Here is a 25,724-nt window from a genome sequence, read left to right on the forward strand (position 1 = left end):
ATGATCTAATTGAAAAGAGAATTAGTGTAATTGCTACTGTCTGTAAATCTCTTTCTCTCATTCTCTCTCTTTTCTCTCTCCTTCCCACCCACCTTCCCTCCTTCAATTCCCAATCCTTTCACTTGAAGAAATATAAGAGCTCACTTCCACTATCAAATTCCATGCATCAATATTAAAGTACCTGAAACAAATATAATCTTCACATGCTGATGAAAAGATATTGAAGGCCCTAAAGATGCTGTAAATACAGGAAGTTTTCCACTGGATATTCCCCTCTTTCATTTGGTTTCCACTGACCACTTTTTTTTTCCATTTTCTTCATGGTTTCTGCTTTTTCCACCATGTCCTTGGACATTTTGTTTGTTTGTTTTTGCTTCATACTCTCTTCTTGGATAAGCTCATCCACTTCTAATTAAGGCAACTACTTGTGAAGTCCATGTTCTACTTCTGACTTTTCTCTCGATTATTAAACCCTACTTTTTTTTTTTTTGGACCATACAACAATCTTTTATTATGTATGGGTTTTTAAAATTATTTCTGCAATCTCTCCATACACAGGCAAAAAAAATAAAAGTATTGTTTAGCATATTGAAACTTGAAAACTTGATCACTGAAGAGAGAAGGGAAAATTATCCCTACAACATGCTTAACCAGGAGGCCAATTCATCTGCCGACCTCCAAGAACATGGAGATGAACACGATAGACAGACTGTCCCCCATCTGAACCTTCATTCACCACCATTTGATAACCCTTCTTCAGGCCCAGATCAGCAGCACATTTCTTGCCAACAATCATTAAATGTCCAAGAAGACTTTCACCATTATCTTCTGCTGCAGAAATCTGGGATATATGTTTCTTGGGTATCACCAGAAAATGTGTTGGTGCTTGAGGGGAAATGTCATGGAAAGCGAGACATTGGTCATCCTCATAAATGATTTTGGCTGGAATTTCCTTGTGAATGATCTTCCCCAAAATTGTGTCACCACCAGGCCAGGAAGCCTGAGCCTCAACCCAAACCCTACTTTCTAATTGGTCACCAGAAACTTGAGAATATCTTACCAACCTTTCAAGTACACCTAATCCCAAACCAATCTGTCATCTCGAACCTTTCCTTAAGTCCCTCATTCAGACTTAACGTTCCTCAGAATGTGGCATTACCATATTCTGAACTGAAGTATAACATTTTGGAATCATAGAAGCGTAACATACTTTGGGAGGACTGGAAGAACTCATCTAAGCAAATGGCTTTCAACTATATGTTTTTAATACTGTGTGCACATGTATGTGTTTGTGAACTTAAGTCAGAATCCTCTGTCCAAATTTAATTGTAGATAGAAGTTCTATATATAAAAGAGAGATATATTTTGTTCTATGTGAAATGGCAAGGGAAATAAAAAAGGGTAAAATTCTCATCTGGTTACTTCCCTTCCCCGCGCAGTTCAGTAGACCCTGAGAATAGTTTTTAAAAATCTCTAGTTGCCATTGGAACACCATTTAGAAATCAGTTACCCAGCTGATTCCTTTATTCTACAGATGGAAAGTTTTGGGGTCCAGCCAGACATAAGGTTGCAACACTATTAAGTGGTAAATTTGGGCCTGGACCCAAGTCCAGGGCTCTGCACACACTAAGCTGCCTGATGTCAATCAGGCACTCTCCCAATTGACTTGAGAGCATTGGTCACTGACTTAACTGCCCCTTAAGGAGGTTGTGAGTGTCCCTCAGCACCTCATCTGATTCCTATCAACCTCTTCAGCTGAATAAATAGTGTCCCCCCCCAACCTGACCACCACACACACACTCTAATGGGCAGACTCTTCTTTTTTCTTATATTCCTTTTCTTCCACTCTATTTCCTCAAACTCTTTCTTAAAAGAATCCTAAAGCCGTGGTGGAGAGAAAAGGAACTAAGATGTAAAGAGCTTACCTGACTTCTCAGATGTAGTTTATGAGCGAGTCTCATGCTTCTTCTACCAGCTAAGCCTTCTGTATCTTCCCCTCTCTCACGTGACACACCCATAAAGTAATACATATCTCCACTGCCTTAATTTACTTCCTAATAAAAATGTTCTGCCTCCTCTCTCACATTATCACTAACTGACTCACTGAACACCTCCTCACAATGCAAAGGTAGTCTACAATGTTGGGAAAACAGAGGAAAAGTTTTCTTTGCCCAACTGATTGATTGCAAAGCTTCTGTAATGTCTTCTGAAACTCTCTTCTATTTCTCCACCATCTTTCCTTTGTCTCTTTTGGGAACACTGCAGATTCACCCAATGAATAGGCCCTCCTGACACCAATCTGATTATGCTGCTACCTTGATAAAATTCTGTGGTTGTTCTTGACTGTGTGAAGGAGATCTAATTAATTCATTTCCTCCTAAGATCTAATGCCAAATAATCCCCATTCTTAATCCAGCTCAGATGCTGCCTGCTCTATGGAACTCTTGCTGAATAGATTCAATAATTTCATCCTGTATGCTTCTATATCACTCTGATAGTTTATAAAGCAGTTACTTGACTTCATCTGTTAATAAAAATTTTCAAGTGTATGGGATATAAAATCCATGAACTAGACCCTATACATTTTTATTTCTTCCTATAGTCCCTTTCCTATAGTGGTTGTTTAATAAATATTTTGGGGGGTTGAATGTGCACTACATTTCATGAGTTAATCCCAGAATTGTGGAAGACAGCTCTATCTAATTTCTCTTTACCATATTGGAACACTTGGCATTATTCCTACTTGAATTGTCAGTTAACCTTGACTCTCAAATTTAAATTTTCAACTGCAATCTTCCTCCACTAAAAACAGATTATTTAAGGCTGAGGGCTTGTGAAATAAAGGTCAGATATTCCAAATGGAAGGGAAAAAATACCAGTGACGTAAGCTGTAAATACTGTGTTCATCTCTTGTGGTAGGTTTCCTATTTTTTTTTTTTTTTTTTGCGGTACACGGGCCTCTCACTGCTGTGGCCTCTCACTTCACGGAGCACAGGCTCCAGACGCGCAGGCCCAGCGGCCACGGACCATGGGCCCAGCCACTCTGCGGCACGTGGGATCCTCCCGGACCGGGGCACAAACTCGCGTCCCCTGCATTGGCAGGCGGACTCTCAACACTGCGCCACCAGTGAAGCCCGGTTTCCTATTTTTATTAAGAAAACCTCAGACGTTTTAGGAAGTCTCTGTAAACTGCTCTCATTTAATTTAACATACCTTTATTTTGTGTAATTTTAGCAATTTCTCTCCAAGGTCATTTAGCATATTCTAATGGGGCATTTGGTAAGCCTTCTGGAGGTGTCTTTACTCTGAAAATATTCAAGCATGGATTTTGGACTGTTTGAATGATTGATATGAATAGGGCACTAGACTTTAGCTCCAAACATTCTTCATCAATGCTACCTGAGGCTAAATGATAAAAACAATAATAATACAAACAATAATATCTGATGTGGACAACTGACATTTTCTCAAACTTAATTTAGTGTGAGTATAACCATTTTTAGAAATCTTTGCTACTTTTCTTTCATAATATATATTTTTTGGCTTTTCATTTGTTCTCTTTTTTTTGAATTTTATTTTATTTATTTTTTTATACAGCAGGTTCTTATTAGTCATCAATGTTATACACATCAGTATATGCATGTCAATCCCAATCGCCCAATTCATCACCCCCCCCACCCCCCCGTGTCTTCCCCGCTTGGAGTCCATACGTTTGTTCTCTACATCCGTGTCTCAATTTCTGCCCTGCAAACTGGTTCATCTGTACTATTTTTCTAGGTTCCACATATATGCGTTAATACACAATATTTGTTTTTCTTTTTCTGACTTACTTCACTCTGTATGACAGGCTATACATCCATCCCCCTCTCAACCAATGACCCAATTTCGTTCCTTTTTATGGCTGAGTAATATTCCATTGTATATGTATACCACTTCTTCTTTATCCATTCGTCTGTCAATGGCTATTTAGGTTGCTTCCATGACCTGGCTGTTGTAAAGAGTGCTGCAATGAACATTGGGGTGCATGTGTCATTTTGAATTGTGGTTTTCTCTGGGTGTATGTCCAGTAGTGGGATTTCTGGATTATATGGTAATTCTATTTTTTTTATTTTTATTTTTATTTTATTTTTTTTGTGGTCACAGGCTTCTCATTGTTGTGGCCTCTCCCATTGCAGAGCACAGGCTCCAGATGTGCAGGCTCAGCAGCCATGGCTCATGGGCCCAGCCGCTCCGTGGCATGTGGGATCTTCCCAGACCGGGGTACAAACCCGTGTCCCCTGCATTGGTAGGAAAACTCTCAACCACTGTGCCACCAGGGAAGCCCTCGATTTTTATTTTGTAAGGAACCTCCATACTGTTCTCCATAGTGGCTGTATCAGTTTACATTCCCACCAACAGTGCAAGGGGGTTCCCTTTCCTCCACACTCTCTCCAGCATTTGTTGTTTGTAGATTATCTGATGAAACCCATTCTAACTGGTGTGAGGTGATACCTCATTGTAGTTTTGATTTGCATTTCTGTAATAATTAGTGATGCTGAGTAGCTTTTCATGTGCTTCTTGTCCATCTGTATGTCTTCTTTGGAGAAATGTCTATTTAGGTCTTCTGCCCAGTTTTGGATTGGGTTGTTTGTTTTTTTGATATTGAGCTGCATGAGCTGCTTGTAAATTTTGGAGATTAAATCTTTGTCAATTGCAAACATTTTCTCCCATCCTGAGGGTTGTCTTTTGGTCTTATTTATGGTTCCTTTGCTGTGCAAAAGATTTTAAGTTTCATTAGGTCCCATTTGTTTATTTTTGTTTTTATTTCCATTACTCTAGGAGGTGGATCGAAAAAGATCTTGCTGTGATTTATGTCAAAGAGTGTTCTCCCTATGTTTTCCTCTAAGATTTTTATAGTGTCCAGTCTTACATTTAGGTCTCTAATCCATTTTTGAGTTTATTTTTGTGTATGGTGTTAGGGAGTGTTCTAATTTCATTCTTTTACATGTAGCTGTCCAGTTTTCCCAGCACCACTTGTTGAAGAGACTGTCTTTTTCCCATTGTATATCCTTGCCTCCTTTGTCATGGATTAGTTGACCATAGGAGTGTGGGTTTACCTGTGGGCTTTCTATCTTGTTGCATTGATCTAGGTTTCTGTTTTTGTGACAGTACCATATTGTGCTGATTACTGTAGCTTTGTAGTATAGTCTGAAGTCAGGGAGTCTGATTCCTCCAGCTCCGTTTTTTTCCCTCAAGACTGCTTTGGCTATTTGGGGTCTTTTGTGTCTCCATACAAATTTTAAGATTTTTGTTCTAGTTCTGTAAAAATATGCCATTGGTAATTTGATAGGGATTGCATTGAATCTGTAGATTGCTTTGGGTAGTATAGTCATTTTCACAATATTGATTTCCAATCCAAGAACATGGTATATCTCTTGAACTATTTGTATCATCTTTAATTTCTTTCATCAATGTCTTATAGTTTTCTGCATACAGGTCTTTTGTCTCCCTAGGAAGGTTTATTCCTAGGTATTTTATTCTTTTTGTTGCAATGGTAAATGGGAGTGTTTTCTTAATTTCTCTTTCAGATTTTTCATCATTAGTGTATAGGAATGCAAGACATTTATGTGCATTAATTTTGTATCCTGCTACTATACCAAATTCACTGATTAGCTCTAGTGGTTTTCTGGTGGCATCTTTAGGATGCTCTATGTATAGTATCATGTCATCTGCAAACAGTGACAGTTTTACTTCTTCTTTTCCGATTTGTATTCCTTTTATTTCTTTTTCTTCTCTGATTGTCATGGCTAGGACTTCCAAAACTATGTTGAATAACAGCGGTGAGAGTGGATATCCTTGTCTTGTTTCTGATCTTAGAGGAAATGCTTTCCATTTTTCACCACTGAGAATGATGTTTTCTGTTGGTTTGTCATATATGGCCTTTATTATGTTGAGGTAGGTTCTCTCTGTGCCCACTTTCTGCAGAGTTTTTTTATCATAAATGGGTGTTGAATTTTGTCAAAAGCTTTTTCTGCATCTATTGAGATGATCATATTGTTTCTTTCTTCAATTTGTTAACATGGTGTATCACAATGATTGATTTCCATATATTTATGAATCCTTGCATTGCTGAGAAAAATCCCACTTGATCATGGTGTATGATCCTTTTAATATGCTGTTGGATTCTGTTTGCTAGTATTTTGTTCAGGATTTTTGCATCTATATTCATCAGTGATATTGGTCTGTAATTTTCTTTTTTTTGTAGTATCTTTGTCTGGTTTTCGTATCAGGGTGATGGTGGACTCATAAAATGAGTTTGGGATTGTTCCTTCCTCCACAATTATTTGGGAAGAGTTTGAGAAGGATGGGTGTTAGCTCTTCTCTAAATGTTTGATAGAATTCACCTGTGAAGCTATCTGGTCCTGGGCTTCTGTTTGTTGGAAGATTTTTAATCAGTTTCAATTTCATTACTTGTGATTGGTCTGTTCATGTTTTCTATTTCTTCCTGGTTCAGTCTTGGGAGGTTATACCTTTCTAAGAACTTGTCCATTTCTTCCAGGTTTTCCATTTTGTTGGCATAGAGTTGCTGGTAGTAGTCTCTTAGGATGCTTTGTATTTCTGAGGTGACTGTTGTAACTTCTCTTTTTTCATTTCTAATTTTATTGATTTGAGTCCTCTCCCTCTTTTTCTTGATGAGTCTTGCTAATGGTTTATCAATTTTGTTTATCTTCTCAAAGAACCAGCTTTTAGTTTTATTGATTTTTGCTACTGTTTTCTTTGTTTCTATTTCATTTATTTCTGCCCTGATATTTATGATTTCTTTCTTTCTGCTAACTTTGGGTTTTGTTTGTTCTTGTTTCTCTAGTTCCTTTAGGTGTAAGGTTAGAGTGTTTATTTGAGATTTTTCTTGTTTCTTGAGGTAGGCTTGTATAGCTATAAACTTCCCTCTTAGAACTGCTTTTGCTGCATCCCAGAGGTTTTAGATTGTCATGTTTGCATTTTCATTTGTCTAGGTATTTTTTGATTTTCTCTTTGATTTCTTCAGTGATCTCTTGGTTATTTAGTAACGTGGTGTTTAGCCTCCATGTGTTTGTGATTTTTACGTTTTTTCCCCTGTAATTCATTTCTAATCTCATAGCGTTGTATTCAGAAAAGATGCTTGATATGACTTCAATTTTCTTAAATTTACTGAGGCTTGATTTGTGAGCCAAGATGTGATCTATCCTGCAGAATGTTCCATGTGCACTTGAGAAGAAAGTGTAATCTGTTTTTGGATGGAATGTCCTATAAATATCAATGAAATGTATCTGGTCTATTGTGTCATTTAAAGCTTCTGTTTCCTTATTTATTTTCATTTTGGATTATCTGTCCATTGGTGTAAGTGAGGTGTTAAAGTCCCCCACTATTATTGTGCTACTGTTGCTTTCCTCTTTTACAGCTGTTAGCAGTTGCCTTATGTAATGAGGTGCTCCTATGTTGGGTGCATATATATTTATAATTGTTATGTCTTCTTCTTGGATTGATCCCTTGTTCATTATGTAGTGTCCTTCCTTGTCTCTTGTAACATTCTTCATTTTAAAGTCTATTTTATCTGATATGAGTATTGCTACTCCAGGTTTCTTTGATTTCCATTTGCATGGAATATCTTTTTCCATCCCCTCACTTTCAGCCTGTATGTGTCCCTAGGTCTGAAGTGGGTCTCTTGTAGACAGCATATATATGGGTCTTGTTTTTGTGCCCATTCAGCAAGCCTGTGTCTTTTGGTTGGAGCATTTAATCCATTCACGTTTAAGGTAATAATTGATATGTATGTTCCTATGACGATTTTCTTATTTGTTTTGGGTTTGTTTTTGTAGGTCCTTTTCTTTTCTTCTGTTTCCCACTTAGAGAAGTTCCTTTAGCATTTGTTGTAGAGCTGGTTTGGTGGTGCTGAATTCTCTTCGCTTTTGCCTGTTTGTAAACTTTTTGATTTCTCCATCGAATCTGAATGAGATCCTTGCCGGGCAGAGTAATCTTGTTTGTAGGTTCTTCCCTTTCATCACTTTACGTATATCATGCCACTCCCTTCTGGCTTGTAGAGTTTCTGCTGAGAAATCAGCGGTTAACCATATGGGAGTTCCCTTGTATATTGTCATTTTCCCCTTGCTTCTTTCAATAATTTTTCTTTGTCTTTAATTTTTGTCAATTTGATTACTATGTGTCTCAGCGTGTTTCTCCTTGGGTTTATCCTGTATGGGACTCACTGTGCTTCCTGGATTTGGGTGGCTATTTCCTTTCCCATGTTAGGGAAGTTTCCGACTATAATCTCTGCAAATATTTTCTCTGGTCCTTTCTCTCTTCTCCTTCTGGCACTCCTATAATGCGAATGTTGTTGCATTTAATGTTGTCCCAGAGGTCTTGTAGGCTGCCTTCATTTCTTTTCATTCTTTTTTCTTTATTCTGTTCTGCAGCAGTGAATTCCACCATTCTGTCTTCCAGGTCACCTATCCGTTCTTCTGCTTCAGTTATTCTGCTATTGATTCCTTCTAGTGTAGTTTTCATTTCAGTTATTGTATTGTTCATCTGTTTGTTTGTTCTTTAATTCTTCTAGGTCTTTGTTAAACATTTCTTGCATCTTCTCGATCTTTGCCTCCATTCTTTTTCCGAGGTCCTGGATCATCTTCACTATCATTATTCTGAATTCTTTTTCTGAAAGGTTGCCTATCTGTACTTCATTTAGTTTTTTCTTTCTGGGATTTTATCTTGTTCCTTCATCTGGTACATAGCCCTCTGCCTTTTCATCTTGTCTATATTTCTGTGAATGTGGTTTTTGTTCCACAGGCTGCAGGACTGTAGTTCTTCTTGCTTCTGCTGTCTGCCCTCCTTCTTTCATTATTTTAAATATATAATCTGAATAAAAACTGTAAAAAAAATGGTTCTGAAGAACCTAGGGGCAGGACACGAGTAAAGACGCTGATGTAGAGAATGGACTTGAGGACATGGTGGGTGGGAAGGGTAAGCTGGGATGAAGTGGGAGAGTGTCACAGACATATATACACTACCAAATGTAAAACAGATAGCTAGTGGGAAGCAGCCACATAGCACAGAGAGATCAGCTCGGTGCTTCGTGACCACCTAGAAGGGTGGGATAGGAAAGGTGGGAGGGAGATGTAAGAGGGAGGAGTTATGGGGATATATGTATATGTATAGCTGATTCAGTTTGTTATAAAGCAGAAACTAACACACCACTGTAAAGCAATTATACTCCAATAAAGATGTTAAAAAAAACAACTGTACTACTCATTCAAACAGTTTCCAGACAAGACCCCTAACCACTCCCAAGACTTCCAGATTGTTGTGTTTACACGTCTCCTATGTAGAAAGCCTGCATCAGCCACAGAACAATGTAAGACTAACATAAATGAGTGGAAGAAACAATTCCAAATTATTGAATAAATTTTTATAAAACACATTTAATATAAGGAGTAAAACCTATTTTCTAATAGGCAATGTCAAGCATAAAATATTCTTCTTGGTAAATTCTATATACCTAAATATGAATTTTATAACTACGTCTGCCATGTAGGCTGACATTAATACCATCCTTTACTGAAAAAGCACAAACAAATGGAATTAGGTATCTCTACAGGTATGCTGTAAGCCCAATATTTCCTGAGGAATGTTCTGTGTACATGGTCAATAAAAACAATATTATGCAGTTCATTTTTTCCCTGGTAAGTTCATTAAACACAATAGCAATTTAAGGGTCTAAGAGCCACAGTAAAGATATGAGCTAGCCACGTTTAGTTCCAGTTCCAGTGCTATATAGGTGAATAGGCATTTTCAATGCCTATGAAAAGAAAGTGGGAATGGCTGTAGAAGAGATAATTCAAAGTTTTTTTAGGGGGATAGTTTCCCTACTGACATGCTGATTAAAACACTATTTTTTTGGCCCTTATCAGGGACAGTTATAATACCCCTTCCAATAAACACAAGAGTCAACTGAGAGAGAGGAATTTTTCAACACCTAAAGAGTAAATTCAATCTGTATGAAATTAGTCCTGCCTAAGGCCAGTGTGAAAGGCAGCCATCCATTCAGAAATGAGGAAACTGTCTCCATATCCAGGAAGACTCTAAAGTTTGGAGTAAATCTCACTATTTTAAAATTGTGGTTTTTTTCATTGTATCCTGAGCCATTCAAAATTTAAATATATGTATATAGAAACAGATAAAAAAATAGGTGAAAGAGTTCACAAACAGAATAGAGACAGTAGCAGAAAATCTTATATGCTAGGAATGAGACAAGCAATTTCAAAGTAATCTCAGGAATCCTTGCAGCATAATTCTAGAACTTGGGCACCCTAGCAGAGAGCAATATGTTTAACAAGGAGCCCAGTAAAATATAGTTGACCCTTAAACCACATGGGTTTGAACTGTGTGGATTTTCAATAAACACTATACTATACTATAGCATTACATGATCACGGGCTGGTTGAATATGAGGATGTGGAACCTCAAATATGGAGGGCCTGACTATAATATACTCGGATTTTTCACAGCTCAGGTGTCAGTGCCCCTAACCCCCACATTGTTCAAGGGTCAACTGTATACACATAAATGAGGAATAAGGAATAACTGAGATTTTTGCCTCAATCATTAGAAAATATATTGATGTTTGTACAAACAAATAAGTTATATGTGGATTTAACTTAATTTCCTAGTAAGTTCACAGAGTTCAGCTTTGTTATGATTTTATTTCTTAATTAACAGGGTTTCAGAAGTCTAGGTTAGAGGTTAGCACACTATGGCCTATGGGCAAAATATGGTCCACCACTTGTTTTTGTAAATAAAGTTTCACTGGAACAAAGTGGTACCCATTCATTTTATTGTCTGTGGCAGCTTTCTTACTATATTAGCAGAGCAGAACAGTTGCAACAGAAACCATATAGCCTGAAAAACTAAAATATTTATTATCAGACTCTTTTTGACTACATGGAAGTTTTCTCTGATCAAATCACTGTCAGGTCTTACATGTGTTAGTCTTACTTATGACTTCCTCTTACGTAAAACAACCCATCACACACTATAGTCATTCTATAAAACTTCAGTTCTGATTAGCAAAATTTCATGAGTTTCTACTCCTTAACTTGAAAAGGGCAAAGAAGCAAATCCAATTAAGAAGACAATCATGTGTCTTTTGCTCTCATGCTCATCAACTATTCTTATTAGTTGTGTACCATAGTCCTCTATTATCAAGAACTTTTATTTCACAGGTGTGAATACTTGTACAGACAATTAACTATCATAATTATAGTAACTAGCCAGGTAGCAGCAAAAATAAAATTTCCAACGAATTTTCTCAATTTGTTACCTTCTCTGTTTACCTATGCTTATGTTGCTGCCTCCGGTTTAATCCTCTAAATCTTGCTCATTTTCTGCTATATAAAATGTCCCTGTACTCAAACAGGGGAGAAAAAAAAATCATCAAATTTGTATTGAGTCTTCTGCTATATGTGCCTACCAGATGATGTCTCACCACGGAATTCCACAGATCACCAGGCTCACTGTTTATATTTTCTAGGCATGATGCAGATGCTTCAGAGTTTACTATAAACCTACGAGTTTTCAGGTCATGCAAAGGAATACATGCAAGCTGAAGAGCACCGAAGGACTTTATGCATAACAATACTGGAGGAAGCAATGGGATATTTTTCAGCAACCCTCTGAAAATTAAAAATCTACTGTAACAATTCTACTTATGTAAACAAATAAGAAACAAGAAACAATATTTTAAGGGTTGATTTTAACTGTTGCCAAAATTTTAGACTAAAATTTACATGCATTTTCCAGCAAGTATGTGAAGGATTTTCATTTTACAAGATTAACTGCAACAATTAATATTTCAGTATATTTAATTTTTTAATTGAGAACTTTACAATTACTACAGTGCAAGTTACTGCAGTCTAGCCACATAAAATATAGCTTCATTAAGGATAATAATAAAATTGAAATAAACCAATAAAACTTGTTTGTATTAGTATCAGTTAATTTTAATTCTACAGTAAAAAGCAAGAATCACATAATATTTCTGGGACTTTCTTCATCCTCTATATTTTTCCAAATGTTTTCTCCCTTCACTGTCACTGTCATAATGCTCCTTCTAGCAAGATTTAACTTAAATATTGTTTTTCTGTGGAATTTTCCTGTGCCCACATTGACAAAAACCTTCACGATTCCTACAGAAGTCTGATAAAACTTTAAGTACAGCATCCATTCCACTATATATTGTGTCTTATTTTTAAATCATCTGACAACTAAGTAACTTGACAACTTAGATTGTAAGCTCCCTAAGGGCAAGGCCCACTGTCTGTCACCATGAGACATACAGCCAGATACAGAGCAGTAACACAGTAAAAGACCTGCAAGGGACATGATTTTAACTTGACAGAACAACAAATACTCACAATAAAACAGTTTGCATGTTTGCAGAACCAGGAGGAAAATAAATATTTCTAATGTTGAGTTAATGTGAAAAGAAGACATAATCTATTATCACATATATCATAGTTTTTATTATTCAGTCAGATGCATGAGGAAAACTTCAAAATGCATGTAGCCTCTCTCTTCAAAGGTTTTTTTTTAAATCAAATCACTGCCTTTTAAAAATATGAATAATTCTGTAAACTAGGATTTACCTTCCTGAGATATTTTATATTTCAATTTTAAAGTCCTCAAAAACATATCTAGAGATGCAGTTCTGTCATTTAAAGAAACAGTTTTCAAACTATTAGGCAGAAGTGCCTTATGGTACCTCATTCTCATCTTAATAAGTTTCATATATGTCTCTTAAAACACAGTAACAACTAAGATTCAATGTAAGATTTTTTATGAAAAACAAAAGGTTCAGATTTTTTTTTAAGTTTAAGATGTCATCCTAAAATTGCTTACATTTAACATAATCACAATGCTTAACACATAAAAAAAACCACTGACCACTTGGTCAATTCTAAATTCCCTAAAATAGTAATAACTAGCAAAACCCAAAATCTAAAAGGGCACCATACATTTACTTATGTCTTAAGTAGTTTCCTTCTTTTTGACTTTGCTGAATTTGTGGGAATTTCCTCTGAATCCTATATGGTTCATAGAATTAATACAGTTTAAGATTTTCCTCCATGCTATAGCTTGTTCAAACTCTATCCCCAGTAATATCTCTATATTTCAGATTAAAGCACTGCTTTAAGTGTAGTCTTCTACTCTGTGGGGATAAAAATAATTTTTATTGATACCAACTAAATCACACAATCTCTGATCTACAGATCTTTATACTGCACTTTGGTATTCAACTCTACTGTATCAAAATGAAACATCAAATCCAGTTTCAGCATGAAAATAGAATATGTAATCACATTCGTGACTTATCCTTTGGGTTAAACACCATCTTCTGTAGACCTCTCTATCAAAATACAATCCCGTGCACAGGCCAGTCCCGCAAGCATGTCACCTATGCAGCCATGCTTAGAAGGGTCCCACACTTGGCTTAATGCTCTGATATTGCCATCATGGAATCCTTATCAAGTTCTGAACAAGGGACACATTTTTAAAAATTTCACTGGATGCCACAAATTATGGAGCCAGTCCTGCCCCTGAGAGTGATAACATATTAAATAATAGTATAAATTGGTCTATGAATGATTTTCTTAAAGTCTGCAGGGAATTACAAGATCAAGAAGAGAGACACCAAATGTCTACCTTGCAGAGGTAATAATAGGAGGAGGAAAGAAACCTAAAAGGAAAGCTACATGCAAAAATTAGCTCATTTTTTGGATTTAATTATAATTTATTGAGTATCTTCTAAGTGCCATGTATTGTTCCAGATGCTGATATTACAACAATGAACAATACAGAGAAAGCCCCAGCCTTCATGGAGCTTCCACTCTAGGGAGGAGACAGACCACAACTAGGTCTGTCTGTGGTGGGTAGGGAACAGAAAAGGGGAGTGTTTTGGATTTAATATATCTCCTTCATCTCGAGTACTGTCACCTTTGGTAACCAGACAAGTAATAATGGTTAAAAAACCTTAATTATTACAACTAAACTTTTATTAATAAGAGGCATTTCTTGAGGATTTTCTGCTTTTCTGATCATCTTTTGGAATTTTCCTTTTAAGATTTTTGGAAATTTCATGAATCAATGCTGGTCATTTACAATACAGTTTCAAATAGGTAACTAACTAGTGTATATAAAAATGAATGTTAGGACTCATTTTGTGAATAATTATATAATGCTCCTTTCTCCTCTCCATTCTCTGCTCCCTCTTTTGTCTAAGTTTACTAGTATATGAACTGCACTCCCATCAGACAAGTCTGGTTAGATAGGAGCACTAATTCTTTACATGTAAGTTTTTGTCATTGGTTTCAAAAAAGAAACAAGCAAACAAAACCAGGCAAACAACCAACCAAACAAAGCAATGGTCATAATTCAGTGTAGACCATCTGGAAAATTGTCTCTCATAAATAAAGAAAAATGATCATGGATTTTACAAAATTTTTCTTACTCTTATGGGAAATATCATATATGGGTGTCCCTAGGATGTTGATGCAGGCATTCAATGGATATCTGTTGATTGAATAAATACATAAATGAATGACGACAGACTGAGCATATCAACAGCTTTCCTTAGATATCCTCAAATGAGTCCATCTAGGGATAGCACTAATTTTGAACACAAGTTAGATAAAAAATAGTTATTGTGGTTTTGTTTGTTTGTTACCTAGAAAAGGACATATTTCCAAACACAAGTACCTTTCATCACCCTAGAATGGAATAACCTTTAGAAATAATGCAGAATGGTGAAAAGTAAGCACATTTGGTCAGCCTGAGGTATGGACTATATCCCTTAAGGAGTAAAATCAATCCAGTGTGCATTGCAATTGTAATCATGAAAAGACACAAAATCTCAGGTCAATCTGTTAACATACAAGAGTCAAAATACTGCCTGACTGGAAAGGAGAAGCCAACCATTTAAATTCCCTCAAAGCTCTGTGATGACCTAGATGGGTGGCATGGGGGTGGGAGGGAAGTCCAAGAGGGAGGAGATATATGTATACATAGAGCTGATTCACTTAATTGTACAGCAGAAACTAACACAACATTGTAAAGTAAATATACTCCAATTAAAAAAAAAACAGTATGTCTGCTATCTACATTTGTGCTCTATGTTTTCAACACACATTATTCGCCCTAGGATTATATAAAAATCCTAAATTAAAATTCAGTCTAGTAACAAGCTGGCAAAACAAATAAAGCAACGTTGGAGTTCTCCAGATGCATACTGATTGCAGTTCATAGAATCACAGGGCTTTAAAACATCCTAAGAATTAAGCTAATATGTCCTCCCATACCAAAATTACCCTGTAATTTTCCTTATCCATAGACATTCATTTAATTGAGAGAAAACTGATAGCATATTTTTGGTTTTAACCTTAATAGAAGAAATTTCACTCCAATCTATTTTTATATTTAGCCATTCTCATTGTGAAGAGATTCTATCATAAGGTTCTTGAAAGAGTCACATCTAATTACCATTTTAACATGTTTATCATTGGTTTTTGTTGGTGGAAAATACATTTCTATATTCCTTATATTTGAATACTCAAATTATCTCTTGGTATTTTCTTCTATGGACTAAATAGCTTCTGCTTGCTTCACATTTCTGAAAATTGTCCTAATTCTTTAGCCATTTGGTGTTTAACATTATTAATTAACATAATTTTAGGCTTTACAGAGAGTTCCTAGTTAATAATTTAAAAACTGGTACCATTTAACCCAGAAGCCTATACCTATCATAGACAACACTATTAAATTTATTTGCACTATTTCTGTAAAACCTCATGTAAATCTAAATCAAATCTAAGTCTAAATCAAAACCTAATGTAAATCTAATCAAAATCAAAGTCTCTTAATATGATATTTATTGGGCATTTGGAATGTTAGGATTTTGGTTTCAGGAAGCTTTTTGAAAATTAGAATGTTCTTAGCTTGGCTGAAGACTATTTTGTTTTACGTAAAAAAAGAAAATTATTCTCAATGTGAACATCTTTTGAATCATAAATATGCTTCTTACCTGTGCTGCTGGATATATTAACATCAATACTGATATCAGATATTCCTCCTCCCTTCAGAGATGCTACACATGTGTATGTCCCAAAATCCGTGAATTTTAAATCAATGATGTCCAAGTTTGTCGTTCCCGGGGAGACATCCGGATCAGTCTGCGTAATAACCATCCGTTCAGAACTTCTTAATGGACGACCATTTTTAAACCAACTAAATGTTAACTCCTCAGAAGGAACAGCTTCTACTTGGCAAGATATTTTCACCTCACGCCCAATCTGGATGTTGTCATCTTTGTGATAAGGATCTGGTGTGATCCAAAATCGTCCTTTTTTTAATGCTAAAACATAAAAATTTCGTAAGTTATTAGTGTTACTTTCATAATGTTAGGGATGCATTCACTCTAGGTAGTCATCTCTGGGCTGAAATAAAGTAAAACAAAATAAAGAAAAATGTACATATGTTTCTTCAGTTTCCAAGTAGTGTGCATATTAATAAACCTTATTTAGGTAATTTAGAAATAATCTAAAGATCTAAGTCACTTAGACACTCTAAAACTGATTTTTATAACTTGGATAATATTTTCCAATAATATAAAAAATGCTTTAAATCTATATAGGATACTTAAACATTGTTGCCATTGAATTTTGAACAAATGATGAAACATGTTTATATAAAGTCATTAGGTATTAGAGATTAAAATAATTATATGGATCATTAAGCCCAATTGCTTACCCATGTCATACTTTAAATATGGCACAATTTCCCAAATAACTCAAATATTGCACAAATTTCATATTAAAGAAAATTCTTCTAAGGTTGTATCTACATGCTGACCAAAACTAGTTTGGTAAAAATTCAGTCAGTTCATATTCATGAGGTATTTTCAATAGAAGTGAAATAACCTGAATTGAAAGAAATACTTTTTTCAAAAAATTTGCTATGATGGCTCTATTCCACCATTCATAGATGTCTCCAGTAGAAACTGTTTGCTGGCTATTTCATGCAGATGGCCAAAAGAACCTCTTGGCAGATGGCTTGGAAAACATGCTGTGTTTGTATCCTAACAGCAGTGCTTTCTGAGTCTAAGGTCAGTGCTGTTCTCACAACCTGTGTCAGTAATGATAACTACCAGAAACTGCTGGGGGAGCATCTATTGGCTTCTTAAGGGCTCCAGTTCTGAACTCTGAATGATACCATGTACTCAATTTAGAATAGAGTTTGTTCCTTTTTATGGCAGTTATACTCATATACACATCTTTCTCTTTTCCAACATCCTACTCATGCCCCTCTCCTTTAACATCACCATCCCTATATGATGAAATGTAGCATATGCAGTGAAACATAATTATCAGAATAAAATATTGTTCATTCACTTTTACAATTAAACCTAAATATATGATGACACTGGCAAAAGTGACGTGAATTTAGAAGACCTGCAGTTATTGGAGGCCTTCTAACTGCATTCTGGGTAAACTTTCCTCAATTTAACTTGATTTTCCTCAGTCCAATAAAGGCCAGGAAATACCATGGAAGTCTGTAGAACTATTTAAGAATGCACTAGACATTAATACATTTTTAAATCTTAAAAAAATCATTTTAATTTTCTTTACTTTTCAGCCTGAAATATTTTCATCTGCTTTCTTGTTTGCATCTTAATAAGAAGAGAGAAATGAGTATCAAAAGCAACGTTTATATCATTCTTTTTATTCAAGAAATATTTATAGGGCTCCTGTTCAGGACTAGGCACTAGGCAAGGACCTTATAACATGAGATGAACAAAACAGACATAAACTTGACCCTCATGTGTGGCAAATTGTGTACTCATAACTTATAGTCCAGTTTATCTACCCAATGCATATGATACCTATGTCTAAAAAAAGATATGAAATGCTTTATAAGGTTGAAGAAGTCTGAATCTCAGAGGAGAATCCTCCAAAATATTGTTTAGAAAATGCACAAAGCTTCAGTCTTAATGAAAATACCGAAAGACAAATACTTAAATCACATTCTTATATTGTTGTTTGTCACATCTTCCAAATGCAACTTATGAAACGTATTTATTCCCAACCATAACTTTATCGGTACATGACTTCAGGATGAAATCAGGAGAAATTATGGCATTCTATTATGTACAGTCATATATTTATATTTTAATAGGGTGCTGAAATATATGACTTTATATCTAGAAAAGGAAATGTGCTGAAAATGTCCATATCTGGCTACTATATTTAGTATAATATACTGTGCACATATAATTCAAATGCAATTAAATTTCTGTAGCACAAAGCAAATTATAAGATCATAGGATGTCCTTTAATTTTTTAACAGACCTAAAAAAACAGTATGTCAAGGAGCATTTACTTTTGTTAGCATTCATAACATTTAAATGAAAGTTTCCTTTCATTTGGTAAGAATTTTCCTTATCCTGTTTCTATAGAGAAATAATAAAGCTAAAAAAAAGTTAAACAGACGATTCATACTTTTCAAAGATAAAAATTATATATATATATGTGTGTAATAGTTTCATATGGGGGTACATTTAGGATAAATTCCACTCCTAAGTTATATGTTGGTTGTCATATACAAATATGACAAAAAACTCTGATGTTTCCGTGATTAAAATTTATTGACTAGGCAGCTATTGTTTTCTAGCTTTGTTCTCTGTACAGTGACATAGTAAAGTGATACTGATGTTGAGAGAACTGCAAATTCATCAGACAAATTAGATTTAAACTACTAAACAATTCAAAAGCCACTGATAAAAAAACAAGAGATCAATATCTATGTTACATATCATGGACTGTTTTATTCATGAGAAATACTTTTAAAGTCCAAAGTAAAAATATTTTAAATATTATAAATCTAATAATCAATTCAGAAATAAAATTAAATATGATATGTAACTATATTTTTTATAGAAAGCAATATAAGCAAGTGGGCTTTGAAGAACGAACTCATTGCCACAAATATTTGTTGATCTCAGTATCAGACAATTCTATGATTTGGCCAAAGTCAATCATATTAGTCTTTCAAATGACATATTCTGAAAAGGAAAAGAGGGACAAGTCAGTCTGGCAAGTGCGCTAAATGTAGGGAATATCAGAATAAGTAGCATGGATCAATTGACTGGAAAGCCATCTCTTTGAGTTTGTTTTATGTTACTCCATAACAAAATATCTGGTTTTACATAATGAACAGAAATGTTCTAAGGAAAAAAAAAAAGTGTGTGTGTGTGTTTGTGTGTGTGTGTGTGTGTAGCCATCTGACAATTTACTTAATTTTCTAATTTATTTTGGCTGCTCAGTAAACTAAGAGATAGCTCTGCTAACTAGGCACAGGTGCATTAAGAACTTGAAACCCAATTCTAGTTTTTCATTTCTATGTGGTCCGATATGGGCAATCTAATTTTTATGGGTCAAGTGCATCATTTATAAAAATAGGAGGTGACAGTATTATGCTCCCTCTGAGACCCATTGTGAGAAATAGCTTATTAACAATAGAGTAGAGGTTTGAAAATATGAAGTGTTTAATATAGTTAATCAACGGGGAAGCAGGTTTCTTCGTTTATAATTAAACACTATTTTCAGTGAACAATTTATAGTAGTTCATGCAATGTTAAAGTCATTTCCTGCTACCAGTTAAGATTTCAAATACTTAAAATCAATCTGTGATTAGTACCAGAGTATAACAGGGGTCCAACAGGCATAACAAGACTCTATAGAACTAAAGAAATTCTATGGAAAAAGAGAGGAGAAATCCCTTTCCCCAAATGCAATTTCTTAGCCCGAATATAGAAAATCCCGTAACACCAGCCTGAGATAACATTAGGTTTAGCTTAATGTATCATAAATTGTGATGGATGAACCTCAAAAGGTACTTGTTTAGTCTGGAAATGCATGTAAAGAACTGGCATCAAGCTGAGCCTCTGTTCTGGATAATCAGCTTAGAAACACTGCAGTATAACCCATAGCCTCCTTTCATAATATTGTGAGAACTGAATGCAACTGGCTCACATTCACTTTTGAGAGGTTACTTGCCAGGACATTCTAATTGCACTCACTAAGTCCCTCTACTTTGAGATTTACAAAGGTGTTCTGAGAATAGAATGAAACTAGTGTATAAATGTAAGGCCACTGCAATGATCTGGATAGGGCTTGCTGTGGACCTTTCCCTAGAGATAAAAGTGGATTTTTGCCTATGAATGACTAAAGTTCTAAGGCACACTTCAATTATTTAAAATTAGATTACTTCTTGAGTTTATCCTTGAGCTAAAGACCACGGGCTTTGGAGAAGTCTAGGCCCATGGCTTCCAGGAATACAATATGCAGATAAAAACAAAGAGGAGGCTGTGAGATTGTATCTTTCCTATAGCTATAGATTTAAAATGATAAAATGCACTGATTGTTTGTCAGATGTTCCATGAATTATACAACACATAATAGTCTGTATTAAAATAAAATTTGTAGATGGAACAAAAATAACATTAAATTAAATGACATTTTTTAAATGTTTTAAATTTTAATGACAAAGCATCTCTTTGGAGAAAAGAAATATCAGGTGTCAGCTTCTGAAACTCTGCTAAGAATTTGTTTCAGAAGGATGATGAGACACAGACTGACCACTGACCACCATTCCAAGTAGATAAATTAGTTAAAAATCTCCAAATATATCACTTCTTACAATCTCAGTAGGATTCTGGTCAACATGAAACACTGGCAAAATGTTGTTAAGAAGAATGAATCTAGAAATAATTAATAGTGTAATCAGACAAATAAAAATTGATTTTCTATTCATGTATTCTCTGTTAAAGACAATAAAAATACCTGAATGAAAAAAGTACTTGGTAGTCGTACTGGATGCCAACTGAATAAAGAGCTGGAAATATATTACATCAGCAAAGCAACTTGGGATAGTAAATGATAGTATAGAGATATAATCTGTCCTATTATAAATTAGATGTCTATCTTTCTCCTCAAGGGGACTGTGAACACCTGGGGAGTGGGCCCATGCCTTACTCTCTTTTTTGTCCCTAATCCTGAACCCGGTTCCTTGTTATAGTTGGTATTCAATGGTTTTCTTTAAAATCAAGTAAACTTGACAAAGCATTAACTTTACAGATTCTAATTGTTTCCATTCAGTCTGATATGTCTATGTTAACTCTGTTTCTGTTTGGTAGTCTTATGTTCTGAGATGCATGGGGGGAAACAGGATAGAGAAAAAAGAAAAAAAATGATGTCTTCAAGGATTTAAGGTTTTTGTTTTGGGAGCAAAATATATTTGATGAACTAACAGTATTAACATAGGGATATATGTGAGGAAGGGAATTCTGTACAGAAAAACTCAGGAGACATCATTCCATCATACCTACTGACTAGCTAGCTTTGTGTCCCAGTTATATAATGTGCCAGGCACATCAGCTATCAAACAAGATATCAGTTACTCATCCCTGCTTTGTAAAGGAGACTGAATTTCATGCAAAAGGGCTTGTTCACATGCTTTAGAGCTCAGCTGATAATTATTTCTAAGGAAATATGCAAGAAGGAAGAAAACTGACATCTAAACATAGTTATATTATCTAAAATAGCATTTGCCAAAACCTGTTTCAGAAAAATGTTAATAGGAATCATGTTAAAAGAAAGCAGAACGAACACAGTTTGAGGATTGACTATGTAAGTAAAAGTTCGTTTTTCTGCAGAACTTTTCAGAGCTTTGAACATGCTAATATGCACATCGCAACATTCCTAGAGGGGCCGCTAATACTTAACAAAAAACCCTTTATTTGTGAAACAGCTTTCAGGACTAGTATCTCCCAGAATACAGTAAGAGAATCTACTAGTTGATGAAAATCATTGAAATGACTTTAAAATTAGACTCCATTCTTTTTTTTTTGAAAGTTTTTTTTTAACCAGCCCTATTCAAGTCACTGAACGTTATGCTATTTTTTTAAATTAATTTATTTATTTTTATATTTATTTTTGGCTGTGTTGGGTCTTCGTTTCTGTGAGAGGGCTTTCTCTAGTTGTGGCAAGTGGGGGCCACTCTTCATTGCAGCTTCTCTTGTGAGCACAGGCTCCAGACGCGCAGGCTCAGTAGTTGTGGCTCACGGGCCCAGTTGCTCCGCGGCATGTGGGATCTTCCCAGACCAGGGCTTGAAGCCGTGTCCCCTGCATTGGCAGGCAGATTCTCAACCACTGTGCCACCAGGGAAGCTCCTAGACTCCATTCATGATGTTTTAGTCATTTCCATTATGAGCATCACAAAATGATAGACAAGATATAACTCTCTTGTGAAAATAAAATTTATAATTAAAAAAACTAAAGGGCAGGGGAAATGTCTAATGGCACAATGAATTTATAAAACAAACTTCAGAGCCATCTAATAAAGCTATCTGCACTAACAGCAATGTGGCTCCTTCCTTTCCCAAACAACCAGGATTTCTTAAAACTGAATTAACAGTTTGTTCCTATCTTGGAAATGCACATTTTGAAATATGCAAATAGCGTGAAAAAGGAATTAAATGTATTAACATCTGTATAATTTGCAATTATTGATATAATCTAGAAAGACATAATCTAGCTCAGTTGCTTGAGGAAATAATAATAATATTTATTTATTTATATTTTATGTTGTTATAAAAAAGTATTTAAAGTGTTATTATGAGAAGTATTAAAACTTCTAGAAGATGGATAGAAGGAGGAAGTTCTATTTTTTTCTTATATACTGTTCAGCATTCTTATACTCACTTCCCTTTATCTAACAACACCAATCGCCAACCCATAGTCTGAATGAAAGTTCATTAATAATGCAAGAACCAAAAACTCATTACACCCATTTCCTAAAAGTAGTTTAAAATAGCACCCCTGATAATTTGAATGCAGAATTAAATGCTGAAAGGAAGCTGGGGTTCTGTTTAATTGTGAAGTATCAAGGCTCTATTTATTTTGTGAATTTACTCAAAGCTAATTACCGCAGTTAATCATTCAAAATGTTCAAGCAAAGTATGGTTGAATTTTTTGTCTTCTAATGTCCTTGCTCAATAGAATAACTGCAGGTATTTTGAGTAGAAATGAAAGGAAGAAAAAATCTTTTAGGGTGGCATAAATTTTGCTTTTTGATGTAAGCCCTTCCTTGAGAGGTGAAAAAGAAGTAGACTAAATTCATATTATTACTATCATCATTATTATTTTGCCATTCTTATTTCAGCCCTATCTTAAGTAAGGAGTAAATATATATTAGCTATAAATTATCGGAGTGTCCATATAATGTCATAAATAGAAACAAACATTTTCATAGATAGTAATACCACTGTACTATGTAAATGGTATTTGACATAGTATATCTTAGCACTAGTTACCTGAATAGGAGAATATTAATCAGCACAATTTACGCATCCTATGTCGTTAAAAATCAGTAGGTATTTTGAGCTCACCTTTTCTATCAAATTAAATATATCCTTTCACTATGAGAAGAGGAACGAGTCCAGGATGAGTTATATTTTTTGTTAGTTTTTAAAGACTTAGGACTAGAAACAGCTATAACATGAACTGCAGCTTAGAAAAGCCTGTGCTAAACATAGTTCTTCTGAAGTCTTTTTGAAAATAGTACATCCTTAATATTTATGGAATTGATCATGTAGTAGTGCAAACTGGATGAAAATAATGAGACTAACAAACTAAAAATTGTTCTTTACTTTTTTTGCTTTCCTTATTTTCTGTCTCAAAAGCTGTGGACTTTCTCCTTTCCAAAATGATCCTGCCCATCTGCCAACCTCTCTCCCTGTACCTGATGCCATGCATTCTTTTGGTTATCTACTTTCTTTTGAAGTTTCAATATTTTCTCTTTCATATGCTATTTAATTTCAGAGCAGAAAGTTGTTTAGGTCACATCTAAACTTAGAAGACATTCCTTAACCCTAATAATCCTGCAAATTATTTGCAGCATTTTTCTTAAAAAAAATAGTGAAACACCAATTGCCTCCTTGTGTCATTATGCACTCATTCAATTTGACAGTTCACACCTTGGTTTTCACTGGTGCTATTCTGACACTGAAGTCTCAAAGGTTAGCAATAACCTCTTACTCAGTTAACACAAAGATATTTTCCAGTTCTTCTCCATGTTTATATCACTTGCATTTTGCACTTCATATCACTTTCCATTACTGATTCTTTCTTCCTTCTTGAAAATTCTTTCTACAGACTTCTATGACTAGGAAGATGTAGTATTTAAGGAAATAAATTAGTTTGACTTTGCACATTTGCATCACAATTGTCATGACACACTTCCTAGTTCCCTACTTCATTGGAATTTCATCATTCAAACAGTAGTTGTAAAGTCAGTCTTTGTTGAGAAAGAAAGGATGTTTATAAATTATTTTGTCATAATTGCAGATCACAGAGTTTTTACTTAATCTTCTAACTTCCAATTTGCTGCGCATGTTTGGGGACATGTGATCATTGTTTGTTTTGTTTCTTGACGCACAAAAGATTGCAACATATTCAATTTAAATTAAAATAATGATTTAATCATTTGAATATATTATTTCATTTTTAATATTAAAGAGCAAGGAAAATAACCTAGGTATGTTGAACAACCAAATGAAAAATATCTGTACTCACTAGGAATTTATAAAAATGATCTTAACTATCTTATCATATTTTGAGAGGAGCTCAAGTGTCAATACCAATGACAAAAACCAACTAAACATTCCCGTCAGTGTGACTAAACATTAGACAGGTTTCTTCCTGACTCTAGGCCCCTGGTCTCCCTTTTCTTAGAGCATTTAACTTTAGAAAACTTTCAATTGTAGATTCCTTCTCTGCCCCTTTAATTTGTAAATCTTCTACAAGCCAGAAATGGTTTTCTTAAGGACCCAGGAGCCATCTGTCTAAAATGTACTGGCATACCTCAGAGATACTGCGGGTTCAGTTTCACATCACCACAATAAAGCAAATATTCAGATAAACCGACACAAATTTTTTAGTTTCTCAGTGCATATTAAAGTTATGTTTACACTATACTGTAGTCTATTAAGTGCTCAATTTAGCATTATGTCTAAAAAAAGCAACGTACATACCTTAAAGAATACTTTATTGCTCAAAAATGCTAATCATCATCCAAGCCTTCAGCAAGTCCTAACATTCAGCAAGTCCATGCAATGGTAACATCACGGATAACCATAACAAATATAACAATAATGAAAAAGTTTGAAATATTATGAGAATTACAAAAAATGTGATACAGAGACACAAAGTGAGCAAATGCTGTTGAAAAAATGGCCCCAATAGACTTGTTTAATGCAGCATTGCCGCAAACCTTCAATTTGTAAAAAAAAACACCACAATATCTGTGAAGCAAAATAGAGTGAAGTGCAATAAAATGAGGTATGCCTGTAATCATCAGAAGAGATAGTACTTCTAATCCCAGTTTCTATAGGAGGGTAGGAACCTAAGTTTGAAAACACCACTTAGCAAGCACAGATGGCTTAATCACATTCACCAACCTCCCCTAATATCTTCTAGTACCTTTCCATTAGCTCATCCTAGTATTTAAAAATCCTCTGTCTTTTGTTTCAGCAGAGTTACATTTAATCTCTCTCCTCTAGCGCAAGAGTCGTGACTCCTTTTGCAACAGTCTTGAATACAGTCTTC

The 25,724-nt window shown here is 34.9% G+C and overlaps 1 protein-coding gene across 5 annotated transcripts in view; it reads right to left on the reverse strand.

The window, feature by feature from the left end:
• The window catches only part of MDGA2 (MAM domain containing glycosylphosphatidylinositol anchor 2), an 823,345-nt gene that overhangs the window by 211,296 nt on the left and 586,325 nt on the right, over window positions 1–25,724 (reverse strand). For all 5 annotated transcript variants that reach the window (XR_014293890.1, XM_082618922.1, XM_082618923.1 and 2 more), the window contains one exon: window positions 16,085–16,414. Coding sequence is in view for 4 of the 5 variants with exons in the window: in XM_082618922.1 (XP_082475048.1) it covers window positions 16,085–16,414 (330 nt within the window). In the remaining variant the exon portion in view is untranslated. The remainder of the gene's footprint in view (window positions 1–16,084; window positions 16,415–25,724) is intronic.

The sequence above is a fragment of the Mesoplodon mirus genome (genome assembly GCF_964341445.2).
Source record: "Mesoplodon mirus genome assembly, chromosome: 4".
NCBI lineage: Eukaryota > Metazoa > Chordata > Mammalia > Artiodactyla > Ziphiidae > Mesoplodon > Mesoplodon mirus.